Below are 26,827 nucleotides of genomic sequence, written 5' to 3' on the forward strand. Positions count from 1 at the left end.
CACAGAATAATTTTCTATGGTGTATTTTCCAGTTACCTTTCACATAATAAAGTTTATTCTCGACTGAGCGGCAGTTCAGATAACAGTGGGAGTTATTTCTAAGCTCAGCTCTAACTTTTCCACTAACTCCACCTCTTCATTTTTCCTGGGAAACTGAATTACAGGCACTTGCTGACCGATTGTCTGGTATTCCAAACTCCCTTGTCTTTATTTCACAGAGTGATGGATATCAGTAAATCTTGTTTGTCACTGGTATTAATTTCCACCCCCCCCCCCACATCGTGTATTTGAATCATATAATAGATTTTGGTTCAGTGACCCAAAAGTTCCAGGGAGGCATTTCCATGTTTAGGGGAAATAATTTCTGTGGGTCTGAGACTTGGTTTTTGTTTGTGTAACCTGAAATGACATTTCACAGCAGATCAGATGGCAAAAATGTAAGAATTTGGTTTGGTGATTTAGGCCATTGACGTTTATAAATAACCCAAGTTTGATTCCGAGACAACATTGAGCAGAGGAAATAATTTCATTTAATCGATGATGTGGTTGTTCAGAAGAAGCTCTTTCCTCGCCTGGGAGAAAGGAAATGCTGAAGTAGCAGCGTGTGGAGAGCCAGGTGGAAGCATGTGGGAATTTGTTTGTTAGCTGGAGGAACAACACACAGCTGGGCTGAGAATAAGTAGGGCTGCTCAAATACAAATGGAATTAACTCATGTGTGGAATTGTAAAGCTACATCTAGTGGGGTTACTGTTTAATTGTAACAAAATTTGAGGACATTTTCTCACTACTGCTGTTGTAGTCCTACTGACTTTATTGGTGGGGTATAGGTACAGATGAGGCAGATGTTTTAATGAGTGCAGCAAGATTTCTCTTACAACTCAACCAACATCCATTAATTGAACAGATGTAGTGGTTTTGATTGCATACCTGTAGTGCCTCAGTTTCAGGGCTTGGACATGGTTCTGGCATTTCTGACTTTGTCATTTCTCCAAACCACAGTCAATAACTGAAAGTTGAGATCTTTAATTAAAAAGAAAGTGATTTCTGAAAATGTTTTTGAAGTCCATATTAATTCCCTTCAGACATTTTTTCATCTCTTACTTCAAATTAAATCTGAGCATCCACCGATATATAAACACAATGTACCTTTTAGAACAGAGTAATTCACTTGTTCTCTCACCTAATATACCCATGCTATGTTGCACACAGATTCTATAACCTGAAGTGTAGTTGTAGATTAACCAAATTACTAACTGCTAGATATTGTGTTATTGAAGTAGGAAAAAAAAAGGCAATTACAGCATCTTAAACCAACTACAGAGCTTTGCATTTAAGCTGATTTCTTGTGGGAACTCAGTACTTTTCCCGTGCTGGGGCAGAGACAAGTAACAGCCGACCCCAGCAATTTCTATTTATGCTGATGCTGTAAAGGATGTTTCCATTTTCTTCTCTGCCAGCTCCTTGGCAGCACCTGCCACCCCTGCTTTGCACCAGAATCAGCACTGATGTAGCCACATTGTCACCTCAACTGGAGATCTGGCTGCTAAGACATTTGTTTGGTGTTTGCTGGGGCTGATTTTCAGGCATCAGGTGAAGTTTTGATCCCGTTGTCAGTGCCAACCTCCTAAGGAAGGGCAAACAGCAAGGCTGTTCCCTTTAGTGGCAGTGTGGCCTTAGGTGAGCTGACAGTGTGACAGCAACTTTGGTTGTGAAAAGCTGCTCTTAGGCCAGAGCACAAATAGAGGGAAAGCACTTGGTCTAAAATACTGACTTCTGCAAAGAAAATGGGTTTGGACTGCCTTTATGCATTATTCTGTATTACCAAATGAACCCTTTGTGTTTCTAAAACAGATTAAAGGTAAGTAACTCTGCTATAAATGCTATCTGCTGTCTTTTCATAGAATCACAGTGTACTTGAGGTTGGTGGGAGGTCAGCTGGTTCAACGCCTCTGCTCAAGCAAGGCCACTTAGACCCTGTTGCCCAGGGCCATGTCCAGACAGATTTTTAACATCTTCAAGGCATTTTGCATAAGAATTGTGATAAACATAGTCTTGGGGTAATGCTTAAACCCAATCTTCTTAGTTTCTCCTTTTACAAATACTTAGTAAAATGAAGTACTTGGATTTATAGAAAGCATTAATTTTGCACTGTCTTTACATTTTAGACCTCACCACTGTGTGTCTGCATCAAGCTTGATCATAGAATGTAACTCATTCTAGTACTTAGCCTAGTGAATACTGGAAACAGCTGTATATCAGACACTGGTTTTTGTAATATAAATGTAGACCCCAGTGATCAGTGCATCCCACTTATTCACACTCAGACTAAATTGTAAGCATGTCTGCCTCACTTAAGGGAGAAGAGATGTATCACTCAGTGTGCATCTCATTTCTGGTAATCAAATCTTTGTGCAGTGTTTGTACTCCTCTGTTATTGGCTTGCAGAGAAGAAAAAAGATATTTATCGAAATATAAACGAAGACATTTTTGTGGGCAAACTGTGCTTCTCCTGTATTGTCCCATTATATTAACCCACTGTATTCAGTCATTGAGACAGGATTTATTGTCTTGCACAACAACAAATTACTGCTGATCATTTGATTGACTTCATATTCCTGTTCATGAGGTGCTAACTTCTCTTCTGTACTAAAATGCATTAAATTTTACAATGTGACCCTTTCCCTATGCAGCATTTATGCAGTTTTCTGTAGTTGTGTTTCTTCATTACAAGCTGAAGTTTCTTCTCTAAGTCAAATGGGAAATCTGTGCTAGGTGTAGAGTTACTGCTGAAGAGCTTGGGAGCCTTCACAGGTGGTTACGTTTTGTGGGTGATATGTAAATTCTAATAACACTCTGCTTTGCCAAGATAGTAATTCTATAGTAATTCTGAGTAGTATTCTGCATAATTGTTCTGTAGGGGAGGTGAACGTTTGGAAGGGTACTGACACAAGTTGCTGACATTTTCCTGTTTGAATCAGTCACTCTCTCAAGTTGATGCAAGTGGAAGAGTCACTCAAGCAAGAGTCTTCTAAGTGCTAAGCAACCTCTGCCAGGCATAGAAGGAGGAACTTGAACTTTCTGTAGTATAACCCAGTTCCACCTCAATTCTGCTTTCAAAAACCCATTGTTGGTCTGTTACCATGGTGGTTTCCTCTTGGCTGGTAGTTCAGGAGGTCTGATGTGGCTCATACTCTTTTCTTTATTTCTCCAGTGGAGGGAATCCTCTGATTTAATTTGTTTGCTCTTTCAGCATATGCAGATGACTATCCAGGCTCTCCAAGACGAGCTGCGGATCCAGCGGGACCTGAACCAGCTGTTCCAGCAGGACAGCAGCAGCAGGAGCAGCGAGCCCTTCGTGGCAGAGCTGACAGAGGAGAACTTCCAGCGGCTGCACGCGGAGCACGAGCGCCAGGCCAAGGAGCTGTTCCTGCTACGGAAAACCTTGGAGGAGATGGAGCTGCGTATTGAGACACAGAAACAGACCTTAAATGCGCGCGATGAGTCCATCAAAAAGCTGCTGGAGATGCTGCAGAGTAAAGGGCTGTCAGCAAAAGCCACTGAGGAAGACCATGAGCGGACACGACGGTTGGCTGAGGCTGAGATGCACGTGCACCACTTGGAGAGCCTTCTTGAACAGAAGGAAAAAGAAAACAACATGCTGAGAGAGGTGAGTGATCAAACTCATCCCCAGTCTTAAACTCCTCTCTCTCTCCTATCTGTTTCACAGTTGCAAGGAGAGAATTTTCCATCCTCTCTATAAGCTGTATTTTACATTAGATTCGATTTGTGCACTTTTTAAAACTTCTTTATGGTTCCTTGCATGTACCTTTTGGGGTTTTGTGCTGGGGACCCCACTTTCCCTGTAGGCTCCATAGGAAACTCTGGAGGTTAATTGTCCTAAAGCCTATAAAATGAATTCTTCTGTTCTATTGTAGTTAGAGAGAAAGTAGTACCTGTGTTTAGGTGAGAGCAGAGAGAGAAATCTTTGCAAGAGTAATGGATGATTGCTCAACAGTTTCCATGGAAACAGTCATCTTGCTGTGAAGGGTATTTGATAAAACTATTAGCTGCCCTGGATGCACAGCCAAAAAGAGATTTCTTAAAGGGACACTGCTGCACACATAGGTGTAACACCTTCTCACCATCCTTCTGAAAAGAGAAAAACTATTGTCATGTCTGTATTGTACCTTAAAAGAATACAGTGGCAGACATTCTTCACTGTTAATCATTTAAAACTAATTATAACAAAATATAGTCTATGTGGAATACAAATATTTTAGTAAAACAAAGGAAAATAAATGAAAGGAAATTAGTTATTGTGTAGCCAGTGTCGTTACATTTTTTGATATTATTAAATGCATTCTCCTGTTGTCAACCAGCCTCCTAAAGTAATCGAATATTAACTTCTAAAAGGCTGGTAATTCAGCACGGATTGTGTAGATGCACAGATAAATATGTGTATACATGGATTCGGTAGTGATAAAGATTCTGTGTAAAGATTATTTTACATCTGTCGACTGAAGGCATGAATTGATAGCTATCCATGTCTACTATGTGTATGACTCTAATGACCTGTTCTTCACTTTGGTGTCTATCTCATGGTTCACCATTTTTTGGGAAGCTCTGTGGGTATACAAGATTTAAGGCCTCTCTCTAAGAAGTTAAGAAAGCAAGGCCTGGAAGAGTTTTTGAGATGAGTGTATGCAACACATAAATACCTCTTAATACCTCTTATTCATATGTTTCCAGGGTCTGACCCATAGTGCTTGTGCTCTTGCAAGCATTTATATAAGAAAGCCCATTGCATTTCTGAGCCAGATTTAGGCCAGATTTATTTTTTTAGAGCAGTAATCTCTTGAGTGTCTGGAGTGAAGATAATATGATTCCAGAGTTTCTGCACTACAGTTTTTCCTTTATTTAGCAACCAATGATAATTCTGTTCCAATTCTTGTAACTATTTCAGGAAGAGCCTCAAATGGCTTCCATTTGTTTCTGCTCTAAGTCCAGCAGCATAAATGAAAAGCTGGCAGGAGCTGTGCAATTTTTGAGGAATGCGGTTACGTTCAATCCTGCTGAAGATGAGTAGATGTTGCAAGATAAGAATTCTTGTTTCATTCACACATATTTGGAAATCATCCTCCATTTAAATGCTAGTCTTTATGGTAAAAGACTTCCCAGTGGAGGTAGAGATGGCCTACTGACTTGAAAGTGCAAATGTGATTTATCAAATGTTTTGAAATTAATTACTTCTTGCTGCTTACCCAGCCCTGATTCATTGAGAAGTGTAAGCTGGGCATAATGTAATTTTTACCTCAAACCATGGATATGGTGTGGGATCCAGCAGTGAAGCTGAGCACCCTTGTAGCCTCAAAAACGTGGTGCCATATTATCTCTTTATGGAACTGGGTGACAACAGGAATGGTTTTGTTTGTACCTGTGTGTCCTTGAGCTCTGAGCAAGGCTGAGCTAAGTGATCTCAGACTTACTCAAGTGTCATGCCTGGGGCTCTGGCAGGCTGGAGAAAATCAGAGGAGCTTGCAGCTGACTGCATCTGACTGCCTGAGCACCCAGGTGCTCTGCAGGATGTGGTGCACAGCGGCTGTCCATATTTCACACTTGGAAGTTGTCACCTGTTGGGTGTGTCACCTGTTATGTGTGACTCCATCACCCTCCTCACCTGACCTTCTGTTGTGTCCATCTGTATTTCCATAATTGTAGGTTATTTTAGCCCTTTGCTGCCCCAGATACTAATGATGGGATTTTTGAGCTGCTTTGAAGAAATGCATCTACTTTCTTGATGGTTCTATATCTAGCATTCCCAGTATCTGGAAAGGCATGCTAAACTCTTCTTTAAATACTGCTGTTAAAGGAAGCTTTAGTATCTCAAAGGGATTCTTAAGAGTGTGGAAGATAAGTTTATATTTCATGTCCTAACACAGCAGAAAATTTTAGTAGCACTCTTGACCATCTTAAGCAAAAGAAGTTCTGAGATGTCAGAATCCACTAGTACTGTTTCTGACTCTGCAAGGGTTTCTGATAGATTATTTCTAATAATGTTTCTAATGGATCAGATTTCTGATAGAATATTTGCTGGAAATAATATTCAAGATTTATATTTTGAAGCAGAAAGGTATCCCTCAGTTTTCTGACTTCAAAACCTATGTGTAATTCCAAGTGTAATGTTGAGACTCAAGATCATCAGACAGTTTTTCAGGCAGGCAGTGGCCAGCAGTATGACCTTGAAAATTAAACCTTGAGAATTAATTGATTTCTTCAGCTTTTGCTGTTGCTGTTATTGTAATAAAGGTTGCATGAATTTCATAAGGAAAATAAATACTAAGAGAGGTCAGAGTTGTGGTTCTGGTAAGATTATAACTGTGTACCACTCACCATTTTAGGCTGTTACATCCATTCCGAGTCATCCCTTTTTCTAATGCAGGAAAAATCCAGTGCTGCTTAATTGTTCTTCATATAAAAGACATCAGATATTTTTGATCACCTCCCAGGGCACTGTCTCAGTCTCGCAAATCCAGATTATAAAATAGATTCTCCAACAGCTGCTGAGAAGTATCTCCATAAGCAATTTGACTCTCTTGGGTTTTTCCCAATTGCCCTGACTTCTGAGGATCTCAAGAAATTATTCACCTAAGTCCATGGGAAAGTTACTATATCCAGCAGAGGATGTATTCAGCTACTGATACAGAGGACATTCTCTCATTAACACAAATAATTAAATGTCTCATTGAACATCAGAATGCCCTGACTTCAGCAGATAACAGTGTGGCTGCATCACATTCCTCTACCCTGGAAAACAAGCTTAAGCTTCATAGCTTATTAAAAGATGGCTGCTATTTTGAATACCCCTTCTTCAGTCTTTGTGACAATTATTGTTGTTGGTATTCTAGACTTAACCTTCAAAAACAAAATTATTTTCATACCAGGAAGAAATACTTGATGAAATCCAGCAGCTGGACTGCAGCTTCCAGAATAGCTCCCAAGCTGCATTAACTGCTGCCTCTGTGTCCCAGACCTGCCTGTTGCAGAATTATCAGTGGTGGCCCATAGCTCCAAGGATAACCAAGCTTGCTGTGTTCTTTTTGACAGCCCCCCTGCTCCCCACTGCCAAAGTGCTAGATGCACTGATTGGAAATGGATTTTTCTCAGTTACACAGATAATAGCCCAGACATCAGAGCGGAATATGATGTGACTGTATCCACACCTGGTGTTCCAAATGCTTGGAGTACTGTGGGCAGACTCAGATTTGTAAGGACAGTCCAACAAGGACTGTAAGTATTGATGGCTGACTACAAGCATTTATTTGGAAACGGAAAGAAGGCTGTTTATCCTGAAGGTTTTTCTCTTCAGAAGGCAGTTCTAGAGTCAAGACTTCCATGTTACAGTAGTGTGGAATGAGGGAAGAACTGACAGGAGCTTTATACTTTGTGTCCAGGAACTGTTTAGTAGTAAATGACAGTTTTGATTTGATTTTGGTTTTTTTTTTGGTTTTTTTTTTTTTTTTAGTAATTGGGCCCATTCAAACAAGCTGGATTTTTATTCCAGCTGAGTACAAAACTGAATGAAGGAGTTAGGGATGAAGTGCTTAGCAAATAAAGGAGGTTTTGTATGTAAAACAGGCATTGCAATGGGTGGTTCATGAGGGCACTCATCCAGAATGAGCTTAAGGAAAGAGGCTGTGGCAGCAAAAGCTATTATTCCTTTCTTTTTTTGAGTGCTTGTTGAAATGGAACCCCACAAAGTGCTGTTTGTGAGCTGCATCACAGTTACCTAGGATGCCTTATTGCAAGGACTGACCCCTCTTTGTGGCTGTTGGGAGTCAAGCTGCCCACTCTCTCCCTGGAATTGCACTCAGTGTCTGGGAGCACTCCTTTCTCTGTCTGCCCAGGCAGAGGTGTGGCAGAGCAGCAGGCAGGCACACCAAGCTGTCACACAGGTCTATTTAAACTTAGATTAGCCAGACCTCATCCTGTGATGGCCAGGGAGCAGCAGCAAGGAGCTTGGTTAGAAAGGAGGGATGTGGCATCCAAATGTCCCAGCAGAGCCCTGCTGAGCTGTGCCCAGTGCAGAGAGTTTGCTTCCCTCATCCGACTGGATTTTAATGAGCTGTGACAAAGTTTTGCAAACAAATTCTTTTTCTTCTATGGGTGTGTTAAAATTCTTAGCCTTTTCTGCTCCAGGCTCAGAGGAGGATTTAGAAATTTTAATTGGAGCAATTAGAGTTAACTCAAAGAACACTTTTGTCCCATGCCAAGATTTTGCAACATAAATAAGATGCTTCAAGAGAGAAGTTTTGTTTTGCAGGAGTTGATAGATTCAGAAATTGGAACTCTTACTACCATCATACTAGGGGATATCTTTCTGATGAGGTAAAAAAAATGAAGTTTCTGCTTTTTATTGCGGCTTCATGCTTTTGACCTTTTAGAAGAAAATGGCAAAGGGAGAAGTGATTTCAATCAAGATAATTTAAAAAAATTATGTCTTTATTAGAATTGCTTGTTTGGTCTGCAGGTAGTTTTAAAACATACAGAGCTTTTGTAGGTCAAAATTTGAGAAAGCAGGCTGTTGCAACTTGAATGCATGCATAATGTATTTTTTATGCATTTAAATTTTTTAAAATACCATTTTAATTTGGAATATTCTGTATGTCACCTTAGGTGAGAAAGACAATTAAAAATGTTCAAACATATATGAAATTATTTTCAGCTTTCCTCTGTGCAGAGGTTGGTAGCTTCATAATTCTTCAAAAGTTGAAAAATTTGGTTGGAAAATAATGTATTGTTTTCTGGTTTTCCAGATGACAAAAAGAATTGAAACACCTTATTCTAGCATGGCAAATTTCTGATTTTTGTACAGTAGTTAAATAATGTGTGGGTATTAAGTAAATGGAAAAAAAGTAGAACTCCAGTCATCTATCAGGATGTTTTTACTTTATGATAATTATGGTCTCATCAAAGTGAAATAATTAATAAAATTTCACCAGGTTTCTTCATATGCTTTTTCTAGCATGGGAGGATAAATTATTTCATTCTTGTACTTACTTCAAGACATTTTTTTCTATATGAATGGGCTATTCTTCAATGAACAGGAGGATTTCATTTTAGCACTTCTATACCTTTCAGATAGAATTTTTAATACTGTGTGAAACAATGCATAAATCTGTCTGGGGATTAAGGGTTTAAAATGCTTAAACTTCAATGTCTTTTGATGTTTTGTTATATTAGAAGATTTTCTTTGTCAATGCATGTTACATGGTTTGCTTTGATTACAAATTACATCTTGGGTATGCTTTCCTTGGAGATGGTCACATTATCCTGCACCTTTTTTCAGGAGTAGGAGTGAGATGTGTGGAAGTTTGTTTCTACAAGTGTCAAACTTTGTAGTGGAAGGACAAAAACCTAAAAATACCATGAACAAGTTGGAAGCTAATTGAAGTACAAAATGAGTGCTTTTGCACCTTAAATAAGAGGAAAGAGAAAATTAATAATACCACACATGTAAATGAAGTTCTACAAAATTAAGATTTTAATTTTTAATTGACTTCAGCTTTTGAATTCACATTTCTGTAGTCAGATTTGAACACAATGACTTGCTACTTACAGCTAATTGGATGGTTTGAATTAGCTCTCATTTTACCTTGCTTTTACTCTAATTCCAAAGTTTTGAGGGATTTTGCTTTTGTTTCCTGCTGATTGAAATACTGAGATGAGCAGGAAGCTGTGCTTTAATTTTCACTTTAGGTGATGCCTTAGTTAACAAACTTAAGTGTCCTAATATCTGAGGTTTTAATTGGATTTAGAAATAATCGTCTCAATGGATTAATACAATTGCAAAAGAGAGATGAGTTTCTTTAGCCAGGGGTAGCTGAGCTTCAAAGCAACTGGCACCCTCCATTATCAGTGTGTGTGTGCAACTGCCAGCACATCTTTCAAAGTTATGCTCTTTATGAATACAGTCACTTTGTTTTTTTCAGGGAATTATGTTGATTGGGGTTGCAAATGCAGGAAATGACAAGTGGAAAAATGCAGAAATAATTTCCGAAGGAACTGCCATGATTACTGCTTCCAGACTTGTATAACTATATAATTTTAGTAGCAAAAACTCTAATAGCAATGAAATAAATTCCACAGGACTCTTATGTGTTCTTTTTTCAGTTCATTTTTACATCTTGCTGAAACAGAAATTAAAATTACTGGTATGGAGCACTTTTTGAAAGAAAAATTATTGAAAAATCCTGAAACTAAACGATTGTGGTACTATCCAGTCACCTTCTGGCACCAGGTAGTAAAGATATTTATATAAATGAGTCATGCAGATTAAAGGGCTCTCCCACAGGTTATTTCATGCAACCTTCTGCTCAAACCAGCAATTTCAAGCGGCGGGGGATTCCACAGCCTCTCTGGGCACCTGCTCCAGCATTTGGTTCTTCTCCTGGTAAAATCTTTTTCATATTAGCAGGTCTAAATTTTCAGTGCTGCAAATTCTGCCTGTTGCCTATCATCCTTCCACTTCTGAAAAGACTTTTGTTTCCATCATCTCTACAGCCTCCAGTTAGTTCTAGGAGACATCAAGTTTCTCCCCAAGCTGTGGGAACCCATAAAAACAGAGGGTTTTGGGAAAGCTGTGAAAGTCAGGCCTCAGAGACAGCAGAACTGTGATTAGAGCTAAGCAGTAGCCATAAAATAAGTCAGCAGAAAAAATATGTGAAAAGTAGAAAAGTAAGGACAAATGGAACAATGGTCTGGGTATTAACACTTGTCTAAAATAACTCCCTGATCTGAAAAAATGTATATCTAGCGAGATGTTAGGAAGTTCTAAGCTTAATAAGCTTATTATTTTTATTATTATTGTTATGATGATGATGATGATGATTATTATTATTATTATTATTATTATTTTATTTTTATTATCTGAAGGCTTACAGGCAGGTATTGTATTCAAAATAAGCAAGCATTGTTTTAACCGAAGGGACGTGTGCTTACAGTGGTTGGATAAAACTACTGTCAATATGCTTTTGCCTTGTGTGATTGGTCAAAAAAACTTATAAAGTAAGTTGTAACATGAAGTTCTTGGTCTGCTGCCTGGGATGTGAGCTGCTGGCATCTTCCCATTGTCATAACCATGTAATGAGGCTGATGCTGGAAAATAGAACAGCTCAAGGCACGTTCCTCACAGTCCCATCCTGTTTGTGATTTGTACACAGCCCCCAGCCGTGATACAAGCCTTTCCTTTTCAGCTGAACAAACACTTCTCTCTCACTCTCTCCCCTTGCATCTGTCAGTCTGTTCAGATTTTCAGTGCCTTTCTTGTACTGGGGAGCCCAAACCTGGGCAGAGTGCTCCAGCAGTGCAGGTCTCACAAGGGCTGCACACAGGGAATGCCTGCTTCCCACCTCCTGCTTCTGCACTCCTGCTCACCCTCACTCAGCCCAGCTGGGCTGGTTTGGGGGTTTTTTCACATAGCTTGATCCAGTTCATGTCTTCCCCAAATTCCATAGGTCTCTGAGCTGCTGGAGTGCTGTCTGTCCCGTTGTTCAAATCACTCAGGAAGGCACTGGGGGTGTCAGGGGAAGCTGCTGCCCATGGACCCCTCACTGCTCATCAGCAGCAGCAGGCTCTGAGCCTCACAGCCCAGCTCATTTGCCACCTGCTTTATGAGCCACTTACCCAGCCTGTAGCTCCCTAATTTGCCTCCAGCCATGTTTTGGAGGCCCTGGGACATGGAACACCCATTGTCCCTCACTTAGTCACACAGACAGGTAGAAGAAAATCAGGTTAGTCAGGTGTGATTTGTCCTACACAACTGAAGACCTTTTTTATCTTCTATAGCTACTAAATAATTTTTTTAATTAACAATCATCATTAATACTGAGCTGATGGATGTTCCTGATATTTTCATTTTGTTGTAACATTTGCATTTTATTGCAATTAAGGGGAACTAGGTTGCTAAAATTTAGGTGAGCAGAAAAGCCATCTGGGAGACTAAACTTTAAGTACAAAATATATAACATTCATTTAGTAAGGTTTGGAGGATAAGGTTGGAGAATAAAACCAGTTTTTAGTCAAAACTCTCCAGTCCAATGAATGATGCAAAGATCCAGCAATTACTGAAAGATGTGGATAGTACAGTTAAGATTTAAAAAAAACCCAGAATCATGACTATGCTTTTAATTATCCATCATGTTTTTTAGTGATTTTAAAAAAATTAATGTATGAAATTGCATGCTTTTGTTACTGTCTGTAGAATGGGCTGCCTGATAATGCAAATTTGGCAGGAGATGGAAGACACGTCCTTTATGGCTTTGGTAACTGCTTATCTTGTGGCTCCTGAGAGATAAGTTGCTGTATTTTTAAGCATATACCTTCCCCCACTATAAAAACATGGCTGTTTGAAAGTGCACCTTCACATTTGCTCTAAATCCTGTGCAAAATCAGACACAAGAGCAGCTGAGGGAATAACAGTGGCCGGGTTATGAAGGGGGAAAATATTTGGATTAAATTCAACCCTCATTATTATGCACTTGTTTATAATTCACAGTGATAATACTGCTCAGTATTGAGGACTCCTTCAATTCTAAACTATATTCTCTAATTTTGAATTATTTTCAGGAAAAAACCTGTGGACTTTGTAACTATTTATGGTGTGTTCAAATCACTTTATCACAGCTATTCTTTACATATTCAGTGTTCTCACTGTGTTTGATCAGCTGTTCTATGTAATTATGCTGACCAGAAAATTAGAGTATTGTTCATCATAGGGGCACTGTGCTGCCTTGCAGGACTACTTGGCAGGTGTAATTATGATACACACCTTTAGTTCATATCTTTTTCTGTGGCAGATTTTCTTGGAAAGGAAGATAGATATTGTTAATTAAAAATTGGGATGAAATACAAGCCCCTACTCTGGAGAAAGTGCCCATCTTGTTTAGAACTTCCGACTGTTTCTAGCCTTCAGTTTCTAGTTATTGGATCTTAAAGATTTTTTTTTTTGACAGAAAAACCCATTTTGAAATTTTGTTGCCTGTGAATGTACTTTAGAGTTGCAATCAATTTGCACCATAATTTTGTTTTTCATTTTTGCTATTATTTTAAATGAAGGAGTAATTTAATATATGAAAGCAATCAAAACGTAGAAAGATTTAAATGAGCCACCCCCTGTTATAATAATTTAATATGCACTCAAAGGTGCAAAGATGCTAAATTTTACTGACCTGTTAGGAAACAATAGCAGTTACATAAGAAAGTTCTTAATGTCTGAAAGTAAAGTAAAGAAAAAATCATGTATTACTTTATCAGAATGGATGACTTGCAAGGAATGAAGGACTAGGTTTCAGTGTTTCTGATCCTGATATTTGTGTGTGGCCCTGTGTTTTTAACTGTTGTGCAAAATCCTGTTTCACAGGTTCAGACCTTAATTTTCATCCATCTATGGGGTGTATGTCCACAACAATCTGAACACATCAGAGATATGATACATTAGTATTTTTCCATTCTGCCACGTGGATGCAGGCTGTATTTCCTAATTAAGAAGGGGATCTGTGCACTGCTTTCCTTCAGCAGCCGCTCTTCAGTCTGTGTTCCAGAGAGGCTCCGTCTGCCTGTAGCTTTTTTTTCCAGGCTCTTCAGGATCACAGGCACATTGCCAAAATTAAGCCCTTCCTGTGCAGTCAGGAGCTGGGAGGTGTTATTTTTCAGCAGGTTATGTCATCCAAATCACAGTGGAATTACTTCAGGCAACAGAAGTAGGACATTTCCTTTGCTGAAGTGCAGAGCATCACTTCACACAGAGGAGATACAGGCATTTCTCAAGAAGGAGCTTAGAAGCATTTTCTCTTTGGGAAAACACTGAGCAGTGGTGGAAGCAGACACTGTTGTGTCAGCATCCCTTTACAGACATGCAGTTCTCCACCTGTGTATTCCACCTATCCCATTTCCATTGCAGTAGCTGATTTTATATTCTCAGGTCAGAAACAGTGCCTCTGCACAAGTGGAAATTACCTAATACTAAAGTAAAAACAATGCAGTGTCCAAAATAGATTTATGGCATGTTAATTTCTGACCTTCTTATCCTTTTTTTCTTAGTTGCTAAAAGCTCACAAGAGTTTGTTTTAATTTCTTTGAGTAAATCCATTTTGGGAATGTAGGTACAGGTAAGTAGTATAATAATGGTATTGCTCCACTCTGGTCTATATGGTGCCAGTAGCAATTGTGCAGAGACTCAAGTTTTCTGTTGGCTCTAGGAGAAACAAATATATTTAGAAGGGTTTTCAGGTTTATTTTTTCAGGAGGATTTTTTTTTTATTTCAAAGAATACCAATGTACACTGCAAACACACTTGTAAAAATAGCTTCTCAGAAAATACACAAATACATTATTTAGAACCAGAGAAACCTTCTATTGGATTCTGTTGTTATTCCCATTCATGGGCATCAACTTATGCAAATGGACTTATGCCAAATTTATGCAAGATTCTTGTGGCCCTTGTCATGTCACAACACCTTTCAGTCTCAGTCACTTCAGAATTGTGTAGGAACTTCACAATTGTAAAAGCAGTGTTCTCAGTATTTTTTAAAAGCACTGTGCAACTCTACCTTTTTCATTCAAATAATTAATCTTCTGGAGCTAGTTGCATGGATGACTGCCATACAAAATTTTAACTCTTCACAATGGCTGTTGAAAATACCAATTTGTGGATGGCTCTTGGGATTTGTCTTTCAGGTGTTTGAGGGGAGTGGATGGATAAACTGTGTGTGTGGGCACATAACACAATTCATTGTCAGGTTTACTGGCATCACAGTTTGTGCTCTGGGCACCAAAGTATTTTTCTGACATATAAGATTGACATTCTAACAGAATTCACAATCCTGCAGTTATTGTCCTTACAGCACACTCTCATGTTAATGTTTGAAGGCAAAGAGTGAAAGAGTGTTAATAGGTCCTATATTGTTTCTCCTGTTTTTACGTGTGTTGGCTTGAAACCCCAGCTTTATATGCTATAACAAGTTGTTTCAGTTTTCTGTGATTTTATCCCTTACCAAGCAGCTTGATGCATGATGTTTCTGTGAATTTATATCAAAAGAAATGTCACGTGGACTTTGTATCCTCCCCTGAGCCTCTACAGCAATGTGCTCTACAGTCATGTATTTTCAGCTGTGCTCAAGGCCAAGAGCCTTGAGAAAGATTTTTCATCCTTTATAGTTAAATGTTGCCACTCTGGGGTAAAAAATGGTGAAAAAACAGAGTTAACAGCAGCTGCACCTTAAAACTTATTGAAAAAGAATCCACAATGTTGCTGTTTTCAGTAAGCCTCTAGTCAAGTGCATTATGTGTATGTCTTCCATGAGGAGCTATCAAGAGTTCAGATTAGTTTAGCAGGCAGATGATGGAGCTTTGTAGTAGACCCAGCTGTCATTTCAAGTTTATGTTGAGTAAGAGGTGCAGTTTGTGCTGTGCCTTTTTACCTGTGGCAGGGATTCTGTTAAATGAGCTTTTGGCAATCCTTTCTGTGATATGAGAAATGATAAAATGCGTGGACTGGCAACATCAGAAATCAGCACTGGGTTATGCTTTGTATTAGAAAGAAAAGCTTCTAGAAATTATGTTTTTATTGGGGCCCTGCCATTAGTCTAACTCTTGCTTCCATTTCTGCTGGTACAGGAAATCCATCGTCGATTTGAGAACGCTCCCGACACGGCCAAGACAAAGGCTCTCCAAACTGTTATTGAGATGAAGGTAAGTGATTGTTGGCTATGGGCAGCAGTGGAATTTGTTTTCTGGAAAATGTGAAGGGTGACTCTACCAAATACCATATGCTTCTGTCAGTTTTGTAATTTAAAATCAATCTATTTTTATATTTTTTTAATTGTCTAATATTATTTTATTTGTTACTGTTGATTACTGAAGAGACAGACACAGTAGAGACTTGTCTTCTGTCTGCCTGCTGCAGCTGATACAGATTTCTTACAGTTAACCAAAAGTTCATTATATTAGAAGAATGGGAATGATAGGTTAGTATGAAAGAGTTGTGGGATTTTATGATGTGGGTTCTTTTCTTTTTATGTTATCAACGTTTGAAGTACTGCTCTGCATTCTGTGTATTAGCAAAGTTAGCAAACTCGACGCCCACTTAAAGAATGGGTCATATAGCCAGAAATATGTCTGTATGCCATCATAAACCTAACTATTCTAGATGAATTTGTGATTGAATTCTTAAGCCATTAGTGTAAGTACTTAATGGACTGATGGCAATTGGCCAAGAGCTCAGGAGCCGTAATCAAGTGTGTGGCTTACACAGCTTTATGCAATCATATTTCATATTGTATTGCTCATAAAGTACATCAGACAGGGCTTGGACAAATAGAACTGAAAAATTGGAAACTGTCTTTGCAAGCTGCTCTTTTCCATTTTGCATCCCCCCTTTTTGTTTTATTTTCCTTCCTTTTTTCTCCTACAACTTTTTCCATTGTGTATCAATGTTTTCCTTATTTATATCCCATCTTTCATTTGCTGTAACTCTTTTATTAGTCATCTTTGTGGTCCATAGTAATGAAAACTAGTTTACCATCTAACATTAAGTGTCTTTACTGTCAAAAGAGATACACAGTGACATTTCTGGGAAATTATGTGAGCACTGGAACTAAATACTGTTGTCAATTTCAACATGTCATTTCACTGTACTACCTCTAATTTTTTGCTACAAAAATCCTCTTTATAAATTTTAACTTAAGTATGAAACATTAAGCAGGAAATCCAGTTAGATGTTCATAATTAGCTCTTTAAAAAATTCATCTCATGAATGAAAACCTATATAAAAAAATGAGCTTTTTGTTTAGCTGTGCTTTGCTTATCAGACAAGAAGTTAGAAAGGTTTTGTTTGTGAAAGTCTGTAGTGTAGATTCAAATCAGATCTTTCAGGAAAGACTAAATACTTTGGGGAAATGAAATAAGAAAAAAATAGATTGCTTTAAGAGATAATAGTTCCTGAGTACATATCCATGATCATGAGTGTGCATAGAGCTCTGTGTGTTGTGTGAATCTGTTCTTGCTGTTCCCAACACAAAAGACTTCCAAAGAAACAGTAAACCAGGTACACTGAATGAATACCTCTGATCATCCTGTAAAAGTATGAGGATAATGACAGATTGACTTCTTTGTTTTCCCACATATTTTTAACCCACTGAAGTGTTTTATACATTGTACATATGAGCCAGAATCCTTTACTGCTTTATCCAATCAAGAACAGATTGTTGCACATTTTCCTTGCTTATGGTGCTTTGCTGTTCCCCATTTGTGACCCCAGTTAAATTAACTAGTGGTACAAACCCAATTTCTTGCTGTTCTTGCGGTCACATTTTGCTGTCCATTCAATTAGAATTAAATTTCTCTTTGAAAAGACAATATTTCCTCATGATCCTTTATTTATTTAATCCTACATGATGTTTCTGCCCTGAGCCATGTTTTCTCTCAGTACTATATTCTTGCTTTCCTTGCAAGGTAAAAAATAAATTGAAAAATGAGCATCTGAGCTCTCATATGTGAAGAGTTGAACACTGATTTCTCCAAGAATTTCCTAAGTAAATTTTAAGGGCAGGTAATTTATTGGACACATATCTCCTTTTGTTTTGCTACAACAGCATGTTAACAAATCACCTAACTGGGTGTCTTCACCCATCTCCTCTCATCACTTTCAGGATTCAAAAATTTCGTCCATGGAGCGTGGCCTCCGGGATTTGGAAGAGGAGATTCAGATGCTGAAGTCAAACGGAGCCCTGAGCACCGAGGAGCGTGAGGAGGAGATGAAGCAGATGGAGGTGTACCGTAGCCATTCCAAATTCATGAAAAACAAGGTATTGAGGAAACGAGGGACTGCCCCGTGTTAAACTCAGCTGAGTGAACAGAGCAGAGAAATGTGCACGCTTTAGTTAGCAGCTATGGTCTGGGTTCCCAGTCAAATGCTGGGAAACAGAAGTGATTTACTAACTGCCCATGAAGCCACTAAAATAACTTAAAAATATGTAAGAAAATTTAAATTCCAATTTGAAAATATTTTACTGGTGTTTCAGTAAGATCAGTGGCCCAAGTTTTCCTTTTATTGTCACACATGTCCTTTTCCTTTTCCTTTTCCTTTTCCTTTTCCTTTTCCTTTTCCTTTTCCTTTTCCTTTTCCTTTTCCTTTTCCTTTTCCTTTTCCTTTTCCTTTTCCTTTTCCTTTTCCTTTTCCTTTTCCTTTTCCTTTCCATTATTGGTTCAGGTTTTATTTGGTCCAATGTCTTTCCAAAGGTAGTTTGTTGAAAAGAGGGTATTTCTTTTTGCAACTGTTGTTGTATAACTATTTGGCCTTTATGTAAAAGTTGAGAAGAGGGTGAACTGTCACAAGAATGGCTTTCCATTACACTCTCCTTCCAGCAGTGGAGTCAGCATGAGAGCAGTCTATGACAGTGGTGGTGCTGACATTAAATTCTGTTGTTTGGGACACAGGACAAGTACAGCAGTGAGAGATATTGGTCCTCAGGTGTAAAGACAGAATTGTCTATAGGCAAAAGTCAATCCATTCTTTGTTTCTCAGTCTTTTAGTGGGTCCTAACTTTCTTTAGTGAAGTTTCAGGCACTCTTGTACAGTAAATGTAAGTATATTGTGAACAGTCCTATCTTTCTTAATTAGCTTATGTGTACTTCCTGCAAGCAGTATACAAACCCTGGAACAGAGGTTGAAAATTCCTCTGCTAGGTCCTGAACAATTGTAACCCACTGCATTTGTCCTGCTTGAAAGTATTGGTCAAAAAAAGAATGCTGGGCAAAGTGTCTTGGAGAAAGCAGTGTTACTTGCCCTGAAGTAGATAATGTGGTTTTATAACCTAAGTGTGGGTTCCTTCCTCTTGCCTCACACCAGTTCACTGAAACACCTCAAGATAACCACATCTGTTCTTACTTCTGCTCTTTATCCCACTGGGTTGCTTCTAGGAACTGAAGGGGTACCTTGTTCAGATTAGCAACGGGGGAGGAGATTAGAGCACCACTTCCATCTTTTCTTCTTTCTTTCCTTCTCCCATTGTTTGCAACTCTTGAATTTCCCCTTGTCCTCTCCCTCTGTGGATCTATAGATCTGCTCAGCTACTTGATTTCTCTTCTGTCTCCTGGTCTGCTCACTTATTTTCTTGCAAAAAATTTGTTCCTTTTTGGCATCTATTTGCTCATGACTCATGACCATCTCCAAACCTCACAACTTGCTGTCCTACCTTGTTCTGTAATTGCAGAGCATTTTATTTTTTCAGCATTGTATTGTATAAGTAATTTGTGGCTGTAGCTTGACAATTAACATTATTTCTCTGTAGCTGAAGTATGTTCTTTTTCCTGTTGTAATTTCCTTATGAACTGCAGTTTCAGAACCCTTGGGATCAGTGCCACATACTTGACATATGTAAACATAACCATAACTGTATATCTTCTGTTTCATAATCAAATTCTTGTCAGGCAGCCTATATGAAATTACACAGACATTAAACTTTTGAGAGGACGTACTGAAGAATGGAAGACAAAATGAGTGACCAGTCTTGACCCTTCTGTTCAGTTCTTTGTCACTTTCAGTCAGCTGGACTGAAGCAGGCTGACTAGAAGGTGACAAATAATAAATGTTTAAAAGCATAACAATGTCGTGACAGGTAGAGCAACTGAAGGAAGAGCTAAATGCCAAAGAGGCTCAAGGGGAGGACCTGAAAAAAAGAGTGGCTGGTCTCCAGACCGAGGTCTCTGCAGTAAGATCTCTCTTTTGTGTGCAGTGGCCATTCACTGGGGCTTGCTAGCTCTTCTGACTTTCTTCTCCTACCTTCTTCATGGCTTGATATAACAAGTAGAACTAACAGCCTGCTCAGCCTTGTAGCTACCTTTTTGTTCACATGGTTTTGGTGTCCATAAATAACATCACTCTCCAGCTGAACATCTGCATTTGTTTTGTTGCTATTTTTTAATGGTATGAGCTGTTTGAGCAATAACCTGCTCTTCTCTACTGGAGCAGATTTTCAAAGGCATTCAGCACCCATTTTGGGGACAGGCTTTCAAAGAGATTTCCTTTTCCTAGTAAAAAAAAACTAATTTGAAAACTTGTGTTGAACCCTCTTAATATGGTTTCACAAAAAAATAATGAAATTGGGATGCTGAACGCTTTTAAGACTGATTGCTCAATTTGAGCAGCATGAATTTAGGTTATTCCTTTGCTGTGGAGTTTCTCTCAAAAGAGTGAATACGGTTTCTCATCGAGAAGAGAGATGTGAGCACTTGATGCTGTTTTTACTTCTCTTGCAAATGTGGATGGTGTGTGCTGCATTCTTACTAAAGAGCTTTGGCACATTGGCAGGGTGGGCTTGCAGCTCTGAAATGGGAGACAAGAATCTTGTCCAGAGACAAGAATCTCAAAGTGCTACATGGAATCTTCACCTAATGAAGTGTGGTAACCATCTCCTCAGAGATGTGCCCAAAAACAATCTGTCTTTCTGAGAAAGTTTTACTCTGATTCAGGCTACTTACTAATTGAAAAAGTTTGTGTCATCTGAGATTTTTTTAAGGAGGCTTTTTTGTTTAGATACTCTAGAAAAGATAACCAGTAAATAATTCAGCTCTTTGCAGCAGTTGTGCTGTGCCTGGCAGTATTGTGCAACTGGTGGCTGACAGCAGAAATGGTGCACTGACATCAATACCCCTGTGGTGAATTGCAGTAGGTGGCAGAATCATCCTCTGGGCATATTTGCTTTTAGTAAAATATGAAAAAAAACCCAACGTAGCAGGTTTGAATTAAGTAAACAACAAACTATTGACTAGTTCTATAAATTCTTATATACCTTCTCAGTGTTCCATTTAATAAAATGAGTTTGAGAGGTTTTTTGAGATCCTCCTTCTTCCCCATTCCCTCATGTACACTGTTTCACCCTGGAACACAGGAGTCCTGGGTTACATATTTTCATACAAGTTTAATACTCTTTGGTAAGGAGTTTTCTTCCCTTTATTCCTTTTCCCATTTTTGAAACACTGTTGTCAATTTAAAATTGCATTTACCCAAGCTTCTTTTTTCTCAGTTATTTCTACAAGTATGTGCATTTATTCTAATCAAGAACTTAAAAAATAAATTATAAACTATATTATTAATTTGTTCATGTGCCATGTTTCCAAACATGGACAGTGACTTGGACAATTTTTTATCTTGTGATGTCCTTTAATTCGTGTTTTTAAGCAATGAACAACGTATTTTTGGGGCTATAGGATTTTTTTATGTCACAAACAGAATTGTTCAACTTAAGAAAGACTGTTAAGTTTTTATAAATATATCCACCTGTGCTATGTAATATGTAGCAGTAAAATATTGCTATTCTGTGAGATAAGAAGCACACCAGAAAGTTGGTTACTAACTTGGACTTAAAACTACATTTACATTTCATTGTCATCTTTTATTAATTTTTTTTCTCAGATTTAATAAAAATTGTCCTGAGTGATGATTTCACTTAAGATTTTAGATAATATCATTATTTTGGTTCTTTTTCTAATATTTACTGTTGGGGTTTTTTCTTAATAAAAAACCAACACACATTTGTTACAATAATTTTGCGCTTTTGTACTGATCTAATTCACTACGTGAAATTTAGGAAATCGCTCTCAGCAAAATGCAATTCCACAAACAGTTTCCATGTTGTCTTGATGAATATTTGCATCTGCTTTTAGAAGCTTCCACTTTAGAAGTTTCATAGAATAAAATGGTGCTTTTGTAAATAGTGGGAAAAGTATAAAGGTATTTTCCAATCCTCTGTAAGCATGAGGCTGGATTGATAGGTGAGGAGCTGGAGGGCAACTTACTGATTGGACATTTCAAAGCAAACATTGTGCTGCTGAGAGCCCTGTGGGTGTCTCATGTGCTCTGATATTACAGGCTAGGGGTGCTTTGTCATTACAGTTCTGCTTCATCTTCATTAAAACCTTGTCCCTGTTACATGTCTGGGGTTGGTCAGTCCTTTGGAAGATGAATAAAGCAGACTGCCACTATCAAAAAGAACCTCCCTTGAAAAACTGATGGCATTGCTCCCCTCTCTTTTTCCTTGTATCCTTTGCTCATGACACAAATTTTTGCCAGCCTTTCACTCAAGATAACTGAAGGCTTCATAGTTCTGTGGGATGATTTCAGAGTATCATACTGTTGGTTGATAGTTACGTGTCTTTATATAAATTTTTGTAATAACTAAGGCATAAATGATTTCTCGCTTTGCCCGTCCTGTCTGTGTTCTGCAGATTGGCCAGGTGAAACAGGAGCTGTCGCGCAAGGACACCGAGCTGCTGGCCCTGCAGACCAAGCTGGAGACCCTCACCAATCAGTTCTCTGACAGCAAGCAGCACATCGAAGTTCTCAAAGAGTCTCTCACAGCTAAAGAGCAAAGAGCTGCCATCCTGCAGACAGAGGTGAGGTGGGCAGTGCTGTACTTGTTAAGTGTGCACAGAGAAAGAGAGAAAAGCCATCATCTCTTCTGTTCTTGGGTTGTACAATCTCACAGCCATCCAGTGCTGGTTGTTCTGAGCATTTTCTGAGCATGTAATCAAACATTTTGTTTATATGTTTGATTCTCTAGGCCAGGGGATTGATCTAAAGACAAATAGGTGTGCATAAGTGCTTGGCTGAATTAGAATTTGCAGTGTCTGAGGTGGGAGGATTTATTTGCAGTGACCTTGTAGCTAGAGGAGAGAAGAAAAAAGGAAGATGATTCCAATAGCAAACACTCTGCAGAGGCTCCACCACAACTGTTAGAATGACCAGGAACTCTTGCTTTGCTTTCATGGACTTTCATGTTTTATAAAAATGGACTTTCATGGTTTATAATGCATATTCCAAGGTAAAGGAAAAATATTTTCTAAACTGTGTTTTGATGACAAATGCTTAATAAATTCCCATATTACGTAAGACCCAGGTGTGTATCTGAACATCAAACAGATAATGAATGCAGCATAAGTGAATTGCTTCTGGACATTCTTGAAAAACAAGCATGAAATGTTGTGTGCAGACAGCACTTCAGTCCCCAGCTTGGAAAATTGTAGTGTTAGTGGAAGTCCAAAAGATGGCAGTGATGCATCAAAAACTTTGTGTTGTTACAGCTAAGAGTCAAAGCCAGAGGAGCTGAGAAAAAAGCATGCAGGAAATTTGTGGGTGACACTGGTAGAAGGTTCCATATTACAAGAACATAAGATAATTGCTCTGAACTTTTTGCCCTAATTTAGCTTTCCTTTAACCAAAATTGGTGAATCTCTGGGTGCTCATGGACTTGTTGACATTCAGTAAAGAAGTTACATAGTAAATATTTTTGGGAGCTCCAGGATTGCTTTTCTGATTATTTTCCAATTTATGTAGAGGTTGAGATGGCATTAGTGGGTATAACTGGGAAAATGTTCCAATTTCCAATCACAAACCTCCTGCTAAATTTGTTCATTCCTTTTTGCTAGTTCATGAATGTACCCTAGATTAGTACATGACTATTTAAAATAAGTATTTAAGTTTAAAAATATAATTGAAAGCAGATGTTAGGTAAATAAACATTTTCAAAGGTAAAATGCAGGCTTTGATCTATTGCAGTGACTGAAAAGAATATAGATATGTTAAATGTGCAGTACTGTGACAAACCTACAAAACTAGAAACACATTTCTCACTTCTGAGTAATAATTAGTAGTATTTTTCTACCCATGAGAGGTGAAGTTATTGAACAAATTTACTTTATTAACAAGCTAAAACACTGCAGTAGAGGGTCATATTTTCAGCTGTTATGGTAGATAAACATATTTATTCAATTTAAATGTCCAGAATTGAAACTGAGTATTTAAAACTAAGACTTGGTTATATACCATTGATAGATACTTTTGACAGTTATTCAGAACATCTTGATTTTATTTTACCTAAAGACCAAAGTAATCTAATACAGAAAATTATTCTACTCTCTAACTTGTAATATTACTAAATAATCATTGAGTATATTTGTTCTTCATTTGGAAGAAAGCAGCCAATGAAGTTCTCATGTAGCACCACAAAACCAAACTGGAATCCCCCTTCCAAGACGATATTTATACTTTTTGAAAGATAATCTCATCTTTTTCACCCTTGTTGGAGTTCTTGTCAGAAAACTCAATTAAATTATCACAGAATTACCTTTTTCTGTATTCACAGGTGATCCTCTAAAGTATAGGACTGAAACATGCTGAGAACATACAGTGTTGAGATGTTTGTCATTGCATCCTGTGATGATTTGGTTTTTTTTTTAAAGGAAAAGGATATCTTTCCGTACGAGGGGTTTCTTTGGGAATGAGGTAGGAATGTGAGATCCTGCTTGGCCTCACTTCTTGACAGCACTGGTCAGTGTTAAAACACAATTAGCTTCCCTCAAGACCTAGAGAGAGTGTGAGGAGGAAGAGAGCTGCAGTTTCTGACACACATTGTCAGACATCTTCATAGGGGATCAGTTTTTTAAAATCATATTTAAATAAACATGTTTAAAGAAAAGAGTATACCTCTGTAAGCATCTACCTCTTATGTAGTCTTCTGTTAATTAACCTGCTCACAGGTGGAGGAAAGTGTTAATATAATATCTCAGAAATGGATTTGCCACCTGCCACACCAGAACTACAGACAGCAGTGAGCTGTTTGTGGGGTGTTTATCCTGAGGGCTATTGGGTGGAGAGGATATTGTGGTTAGCTTTTCAATTGGTGTAGAAACCTTTCAAAAATAGCTCTAAAATTGTACAGTCACTTTGTAAACAAAACTAAAAATAAGTCAGTATTTATATTGGAATTAAGGCTTTATCCATATAAAGTTTTCATCCAGTGAGCCCTTCAGCTTAGATCAGTGCCAGAAGTTCTGTGGCTTCAGTGGGAAGTTGCATTAACCAGTGAGAATGTTCTCCTTTATTTTTGTATACTGCCCAAGCTGGCATGGTTCTGTAATTGGTCTGTTCCTATGGTAAATTCAGATTAATACTCAGTAGAAAAATGAATCTAATCATATGGAAGTTTTTATTTGCTTTGAATGTCTCATTAGAATATAAAATTTTCTGAGGATTTTTCTCTATTGGCATTTTGAAAGTGCAGTAGATTCTGCCAAATCAGAGGCAGAGGAGTGGATTGCATTTAGTGAGAAATGTCCAAATGGGAGCTGGGTGTTTCTCACAACACCTATCAGCACCAGCTACCTGAACACGCAGTGCTGGCACCTGCAAACATTGAGGTGAGCTCACAGAACTGAGTTCACTGTGTTCAGGTGTTTAATGTCTCATGCTAGAGCTTGTGTGTGGTGTTTGTGAGGGTCCCAGGACGAGGGAAGAGATGAATCTGACTCCATGTTCTCAGAAGGTTGATTTATTATGTTATGATAATATATTATATTAAAACAATGCTATACTGAAAGAATAGAGGATACGTCCAAAGGCTTAACAAGAATGAATAATAAAAACCCATGACTGACTCCTCAGAGTCCAACACAGCTGGTGGTGATTGGTCATTAATTTAAAACAATTCACATGGAACCAATCAAACAATCACCTACCACATTCCAAAACAGCAAAGCACAAGGAGAAGCAAACGTATTTTTTTTTACATTCCTCTCTGAGGCTTCTCAGCTTCCCATTAGAAGAAATCCTGGTGAAGAGGATTTTTCAGAAAATATCACATTGACACTTGTGGAAGAGCAGATGAACTGACTTCTGACCCGAGCAGGCCTTGGAGCAGCACATCTATCCTGCACTGAGTTTGTAACCCTGGCAGGAGCTAAACACCCTCCGCATAAAGCCAGGGGTGTGCACCTCTGCTCCATGGCATCGTGGTGTAATCTAAGTTGGCTGGACCACTGGGAGCTCAGTGTTCATGAAGAATTCACTCTCATCTACAGACCATCCTGGATATGCTGCAGTTGGTATAAAGAGGTGAAGAGTCAACTCTAATCTAGTTAAAAAGAAAAAATCAGTGTCAAAAATAGAGAATTAAATTAAGTCTTGTGGTAGCACTGCATTCAAAGCAGTCAAAAAACATAGCTTTAAAGTCTTAATTAGACTGTGCTCTCAGTAAAAAGGCTTAACTCCTTTGAATTTATCTATGTTTGCCAGTTGTAATGGAATGTCACAAAAGGGTTCCTTTTAAAAATGTACTCATACTTAGAGACTTCACCTAACAATAGCTACAGTAGGTAAAAAAGCAACTTTCACCTCACATACCAATTTTAATTTCATGTCTCTGTGTATTTCTCAATGATCTTTAAGTTCTGAATGCTGACATAGAATTACTTCAACATCTGCTTTAAAAAGTGGCTGGCTCCTGTTAGAATTGCAGGCTCTCAAATACACATTTGAGGATTGGTGTTCCACCTCTTCCTTCTGCTGCCTCTACTGTAGTCACACCTACAGAGAATTAAACTTTAGAATTTTGCTGTTAATTAGCATAGGGGAGGTTGTACCTTCTGATACCACTGAGTGAGGTATGGTTTGGTTCACTGATATAAGTTATGGTTCAGCCCTGGTTTGAACAGGTATCAGGTGGATGTGAAGAATCACTCAGCAAAAGTGAGTGTGCTGTTTTTTTTCTAGGTATCACTGACATCTTCTTAAACCTAAATGGGAATCAGCAGGGTTGGAATAACCTGGTTGCCACTGTACAGTGGAGATGGTGATAAAATTCAGAAAAAAACCCCCTTGTTTTCAGTCTCAGTCCTATTAATGCAAGCTCCTGAAACTCAGGAGCACAGTGAAAAACTCAGTGAGGTCTGAAACTCACTGTGGACTTCTGAAAATGTAAATTATTTCCCTGTAGC

General features: G+C 38.4%; 1 protein-coding gene across 15 annotated transcripts in view; it reads left to right on the forward strand.

The window, feature by feature from the left end:
* ERC1 (ELKS/RAB6-interacting/CAST family member 1) overlaps positions 1 to 26,827 on the forward strand; it is a 277,084-nt gene that overhangs the window by 55,497 nt on the left and 194,760 nt on the right. For 11 of the 15 annotated variants that reach the window (XM_064421242.1, XM_064421249.1, XM_064421246.1 and 8 more), the window contains 5 exons: positions 3,252 to 3,668; positions 15,674 to 15,748; positions 17,707 to 17,862; positions 19,675 to 19,758; positions 22,283 to 22,450. In XM_064421242.1, the coding sequence (XP_064277312.1) occupies positions 3,252 to 3,668; positions 15,674 to 15,748; positions 17,707 to 17,862; positions 19,675 to 19,758; positions 22,283 to 22,450 (900 nt within the window). The remainder of the gene's footprint in view (positions 1 to 3,251; positions 3,669 to 15,673; positions 15,749 to 17,706; positions 17,863 to 19,674; positions 19,759 to 22,282; positions 22,451 to 26,827) is intronic. The other 4 variants (XM_064421247.1, XM_064421248.1, XM_064421255.1 and 1 more) reach the window with 1 other exon arrangement.

This window comes from Passer domesticus, chromosome 5 (genome assembly GCF_036417665.1).
Source record: "Passer domesticus isolate bPasDom1 chromosome 5, bPasDom1.hap1, whole genome shotgun sequence".
Lineage (NCBI taxonomy): Eukaryota > Metazoa > Chordata > Aves > Passeriformes > Passeridae > Passer > Passer domesticus.